This window comes from Sinocyclocheilus rhinocerous, unplaced genomic scaffold (genome assembly GCF_001515625.1).
Source record: "Sinocyclocheilus rhinocerous isolate Xijiao unplaced genomic scaffold, SAMN03320098_v1.1 scaffold359, whole genome shotgun sequence".
NCBI lineage: Eukaryota > Metazoa > Chordata > Actinopteri > Cypriniformes > Cyprinidae > Sinocyclocheilus > Sinocyclocheilus rhinocerous.
The window spans coordinates 330,458-337,237 of record NW_015652307.1 but is presented as its reverse complement, the minus strand read 5'-3'; the positions used below and the strand labels follow the sequence as shown (position 1 = coordinate 337,237).

The 6,780-nt window shown below is 38.8% G+C and overlaps 1 protein-coding gene across 1 annotated transcript in view; it reads left to right on the top strand.

Moving 5' to 3' along the window:
• The window catches only part of LOC107714754 (A-kinase anchor protein 9-like), a 138,161-nt gene that overhangs the window by 51,576 nt on the left and 79,805 nt on the right, over positions 1 to 6,780 (top strand). The window contains 4 exon segments of the mRNA XM_016520718.1: positions 698 to 841; positions 3,005 to 3,208; positions 5,103 to 5,210; positions 5,581 to 5,675. Coding sequence (XP_016376204.1) covers positions 698 to 841; positions 3,005 to 3,208; positions 5,103 to 5,210; positions 5,581 to 5,675 — 551 coding nt within the window.

The window sequence follows — 6,780 nt, the reverse complement described above, 5'->3', positions numbered from 1 at the left end:
TAAATACAAATATTAACACATACATAAATCAGTCTTTATATCAACTATTTTATGATATAATTGTTTTTAATCCAGTCTGTTGTTGAAATATAAACATTTATGGTGACTAATAAAAATAGGTTTTCATGACGGATTTATAAGACATCACTAATTAAGTACATATATTAAACTGCACATAAATCAGTCTTTATATCAACTATTTTATGATATAATTGTTTTTACTCCAATTTGTTGTTGAAATATAAACATTTATGGTGACTAATAAAAATAGGTTTTCATGACGGATTTATAAGACATCACTAAAAGATTAAGTACATATGCTATGAATATGTAATATAGTTCATATATTGATCAAAAAATATTTTTCTAACTGACTATCAAGTTTATGCGCATTGAATATCTTTCCTGAGGTTACGTGACATTGTTTTTTTTGCTGAAGTCTTTCTGCGGTTATGAAACTGATCGATTGATTCCATGATTCATGATTGATTTCAGTAAGTTGTTCTGTTTCTTTCAACACCGTGATGTTCGTTCATGTTTATTTGGTGCTATAGCTAATAGTAAAGAGGAAGAGATGAGATGAATAGCTTCAGCGTTTTAAGCTCGGTCTTGAATCGATGGCTTCACGAGTTTGAAGTTGTGAATGTCTGCCGTTATGGATCTGAAACGGTGGATGTTTTTGCGTTTGCTGTGTCAGGTGATCGTGCAGATGTCGGTTGAGTTCGCCCAGCAGACAGAAGAGGCCCGGATCAGCAAACAGGCCCGCGAGACGACCACCGGCACACAGACGGATGACAGCGAGGATGAGGAGGACCGACTGAACTCTGTGAGCCTGATGAAGGTTAGATCACGTGTGCCACAGATTCCTCAACGCTGTGCTTCACGAGTTCGGCTTTTATTATGGATTTTGTTCATTTTAATCCTTATTAGGATTCAGAATTTGGTCATCAGTGAATTTTCAGCTTCCTTTAACAATATATGAGCTCACGTGAGTCTCAGATTCATTCTGCAGCTCGAACTAGAAGATGAACTGTGTGTGTGTGTGTGTGTGAGAGTGTGTGTGTGTGTGTGAGTGTGAGTATGAGTGTGTGGATGATCTGTAGGACGAGTGTCATTTTTGTAGCATTGAAGCCCTTCAGCTCACATTGGCTGCATGAAAACACATACAATCACACACACAAACACACTCACACACACACTCACTGCTTTTAGCTCCAGTGTTTTTGACGAGATGGGAATGAGCACGTTATTTAACCGATTAAAAACTTCTGTCGGATTCATTCTGATCTTTAAATTCATGCATGTATGAATCGTCAGTGTGTTTATACTGTCAAAGTGAAATCAGCCATAAAAACATTATGTTCAGTAGAAAATAAGTTACTGTGTAAAGGAATGGTTCACCTTAGGGATATTATAGTTAACTTAACGTAATACTTACATACTTTTACTTACATTAAAAAATTACTTGAAATAAAAACAAAACATGAACTGAAATGAATTATGGAAATATTCTATAATATAATATATAATGTAATAAAATATTATATAAATATGGTACTAATATAAATATTATACTATTTAAATAATTATATACTAATATAAATATTATACTAATTTTATTTAAGCTAGTTTCCATGGCAACATTTCTTTTTCATTTAATTTTTCATTTAACTTCTAAAGACATCTTTTTCGCTATCACCTGACCAATTAATACTAGCACGTACCTATTCTATTCTATTCTACTCTACTATACTCTATTCTATTCTATTCTATTCTACTCTATTCTATTCTATTCTATTGGTCTGATTGCTTCTACTTTGTAAGTCGCTTTGGATAAAAGCATCTGCTGAAAGACTAAATGTAAATGTAATGTATAATGTAATTTAACCTGATCTATTAAAATAACTAAAAATAAAACAAAACTAAAATTAATAAAAACTAAATTAAAACTAAATTAAAAAAAAATGATAAAAATGACAAAAATGCAACAAAATTACTAAAACTTAAAAATAAAAAATCAGATAATAGAAAAATGAAAATGAATTTAATATGTGAGCCTGGAGCACAAAAGCAGTGTTAAGTCGCTGGGGTATATTTGTAGCACTAGCCAACAATACATTGTACGGGTCAAAATTATAGATTTCTCTTTAATGCCAAAAATCATTAAGATATTAAGTAAAGATCATGTTCCATGAAGATATTTTGTAAATGTCCTATCGTAAATATATCAAAGCTTAATGTTTGAATAGTAATATGCATTGCTAAGAACTTCATTTGAACAACTTTAAAGATGATTTTCTCAATATTTAGATTTTTTTGCACCCTCAGATTCCAGATTTTCAAATAGTGAAGTGAAGTGACATGTGGCCAAGTATGGTGACCCATACTTGGAATTAGTGCTCTGCATTTAACCCATCCAAAGTGCACACACACAGCAGTGAACACACACACACCGTGAACACACACCCGGAGCAGTGGGGTATAGTTGTATCTCAGCCAAATATTGTCCTATCCTAACAAACCACACATCAATGGAAAGCGTATTTATATATGAAAAATTGACACTTGTGACTGGTTTTGTGGTTCAGGGTCACAAATATGAATAAAAACTATAATAATATCTCAGTGATACTAAAATAACACAGATTTACCCAAACAAGTCAACGTTAACTGTATTGAATACTATATTAGTGTCCACACCAACTGTTTATTCTGCAGTTTTGTTGTCTGTCACTTTAAATGCTGGGGCTCTTTAAAGTCAGGTGGATTCTGATTGGCTGTCGGTGTTTTTATCATTCATCAGCTCTGAAAGTGATTCCAGCAGAGTATCGTTCCTCTGTGTCGTTATCGTTAGAGTTGCGGTGTGGGCTCTCTGTTCTCATAGAGATAGAGCAGTTATTAGAGTATTATTATAGTCATCGTTCTTGTCAGCTCTGATGCTGAGCCCATAATCAGCTGCTGACGTCTGATGATTGAGTCTAACACTCGTCTGCTGACTCAACAGTCTCCTGAAGAAGAGCAGACCTTCATCACTGAACACACAACACAAGAGGAGGAGGATGATGATGATGAAGAGCACTTGCGCTCTGAGCTGGTCCCGCAGGAGGAGGCTCTCAGATCGTCACACACACTTCAGCTGGAGGCGTATCAGGGGCAGAACACACTCCTGACGGCTCAGATACACACACTCACCCAGCAGCTCCTGCAGGTGTGCGCTTCTTCCTGTGGAAGCACTTCCTGTTCCTGTCTCTCTCTCTCTCTCTCTCTCTCTCTCTCTCTCGCATGCATGGACCGTACGCTTCCACACTCGTTACGGAAGTCAGCATGAAATAGAAGTTTCTTAATGTCAAAATGTGACTTGCTCCACTTCTGAAAGAACATTTCTTCTGACGCTGAGTGATAACCAGCAGTCAAACAGCTAGTTAGTCATTGTTTAGGTCAGGAGTTCCTAAACTCGGAAGCCGAACCCCTTTTAACTAAAATATTTTAACTATAAAACCTCCCTGCAGTTTTAAGTTAATATTTCAATTATTTAACAACACATTTACTTGTATTTAAATGCCTATACGTAAATATTTAATGTTTTTTATTTTGATTATTATTTTTTAATTATTATTATTTGACATTTTTATGATTTAATTCATTTTTAGTACTTTTTATTTTGATTAGTATTTAATTTAAAGTGATTTTATTTATTTTAATTTAACATTTTTATTATTTAATTAATTTTAAATATTTTTTGATTTCTTTTATTTGTTACTTGTTTTAATTTTATATTTTTTTATGGTTAAATGGTTTTATTTTGTTTTTATTTTAACATTTTAAAATGTGACATTTTTATAATTTGTATTAAGTGTTATTTTGATTTGGTTTTATTTTAAAATTTATTCATTTTAGTTTGACTTAATCATGAGTTTATTTTTGATTCATTTTTTATTGTTTTTTAAATAATTATTTTAAAATATTTTTTATTTTATTTTTACATTTTTATTATTTAATTAATTATTGGTTAGCTTTATTTTGATTTGTTTTTATTTTTAAATTATGTATAGCTCACAAAACCCAGTTTAGACTAACCAGCATTAAATTACAGCACTAACTGTAATGTAAATATTGATGTATAAGTCTGCATGAAACCACGTTCATAGCATATTTAACTTCTGTAAAGTGAGATCTCCTAAATCAAACAAGATGATCAGGCATAAATGCTGTCAGGCTCCATTCCTTTTGAAGATTTTCTCTGTATCTGTTCATGAGTTACATCCCTGTTTCTCTGCGGTTCTTCAGATGTGATGTTCTCTGCATGGCGTTACTCTGTGTGAGAGAGTGTGCGTGAGAGAAGTGTGCGTGAGAGAAGTGTGCGTGAGAGAAGTGTGCGTGAGAGAAGTGTGCGCGAGAGAACTGTGCGCGCGAGAGAAGTGTGCGCGCGAGAGAGCGTGCGCGTGAGAGAGCGTGCGCGTGAGAGAGAGCGTGCGCGAGAGAGAGCGTGCGCGTGAGAGAGAAGTGTGCGCGCGAGAGAAGTGTGCGCGTGAGAGAGCGTGCGCGTGAGAGAGAGCGTGCGCGTGACGCTCTAGAGAGCGTGCGCGTGAGAGAGAGCGTGCGCGAGAGAGAGCGTGCGCGTGAGAGAGAAGTGTGCGCGCGAGAGAAGTGTGCGCGTGAGAGAGGGTGCGCGTGAGAGAGAGCGTGCGCGTGAGAGAGCGTGCGCGTGAGAGAGAGCGTGCGCGTGAGAGAGAGCGTGCGCGAGAGAGAGCGTGCGCGTGAGAGAGAAGTGTGCGCGCGAGAGAAGTGTGCGCGTGAGAGAGCGTGCGCGTGAGAGAGCGTGCGCGTGAGAGAGAGCGTGCGCGTGAGAGAGAGCGTGCGCGAGAGAGAGCGTGCGTGAGAGAGCGTGCGCGTGAGAGAGCGCGTGCGAGAGAGAGCGTGCGCACGCGCGTGTGTGTGAGAGCGTGCGCGCGTGCGAGAGTGAGAGTGCGCGTGCGAGAGTGCGTGCGAGAGTTGTGTGTGTTGTGTGTGTGTGTGTGTGTGTGTGTGTGATTTCACTGGTTTTGCTCTGCAGCTGCCTGTGATTTTGGTGCTGATTGTACATCTGTGTGTGTTTGACGCAGACTGAGCTGGAGCTGCAGCAGATGAAGGAGAGACGAGACGAGACCGAGAGACGGAGAGATGAACACCTGCTTCCCAGCATGCAAAGCTGCAGCACACAGACAGAGCAGGTAGTGTAAACAGTACAGTTTCACTCCTCCCTTCATTTAAAAAGAGCTTTCAAAAGGTTTCAGTCGCTCGAGATCTGTTGTTCAAAAATAATAATAAATGATTATATAAATATTAATAAATAAATATATACGTTAATAAATATACAAACATGAATAAATATCTAAATATGGAGCACTTCCTCCTCTGTGCCACAAGGTGGCGCTCTGATCTCAGGTGTGTTTGTTGCTATGGCAGCGCACTAGAAGCTGTTCTGGTGTTGTGCTGAATTTGACTGTTCAAGAGCCGCTCAGTTTGACAAACACGGCAGACTGTGATGAAATGATGGGCTTCTTGTCTGCCGTTTCTTTTCTGCCTGTTCATAAACTCCAGACGAGAGAGGAAGAGGAGGAGGAGGAGGGCAGAGGTCAGGGAAGAGCCGTGACATCGGACCCAGAGCTCTCGTCTGATGTCGTCACCACAGAGAGGTGAGCGGCAATTACAGCTCATTAATAATTCCTGATTTCATTGGGCTCAAACAAAAGTTCTGTATAGTCATTAGAACTCATAGATAGACGGACGGACAGATAGACGGACGGACAGATAGACAGACGGACAGATAGACAGACAGACGGATAGATAGACAGACGGATAGATAGACAGACAGATAGACAGATAGATAGATAGATAGGATAGATAGATAGACAGACGGATAGACAGACAGACAGACGGATAGACGGATAGATAGACAGATAGATAGATAGATAGATAGACAGACAGACAGACAGAGAGACGGATAGACAGACAGACAGACGGATAGACAGACAGACAGACAGACAGACAGACAGAGAGATGGATAGACAGACAGACAGACGGATAGACAGACAGACGGATAGACAGACAGACGGATAGACAGACAGACGGATAGACAGACAGACGGATAGACAGACAGACGGATAGACAGACAGACGGATAGACAGACAGACGGATAGACAGACAGACGGATAGACAGACAGACGGATAGACAGACAGACGGATAGACAGACAGACGGATAGACAGACAGACGGATAGACAGACAGACAGACGGATAGACAGACAGACAGACGGATAGATAGACGGATAGATAGATAGATAGACAGACAGACAGACAGACGGATAGACAGACGGATAGATAGACAGACGGACGGTTAGATAGATAGATAGGATAGATAGATAGATCGATAGACAGATAGACGGACAGACAGACAGACAGATAGATAGATAGATAGATAGATAGATAGATAGACAGACAGACGGATAGATAGATAGATAGATAGATAGGATAGATAGATAGATAGACAGACGGACGGATAGACAGATAGATAGATAGGATAGATAGTTAGATAGACAGACAGACAGACAGACAGACAGACGGATAGACAGATAGACGGATAGATAGATAGATAGACAGACAGACGGATAGACAGACAAACAGACAGACAGACAGATAGATAGATAGATAGACAGACGGATAGATAGATTAGATAGATAGATAGACAGACAGACGGATAAACAGATAGATAGATAGGATAGATAGATAGACAGACAGACAG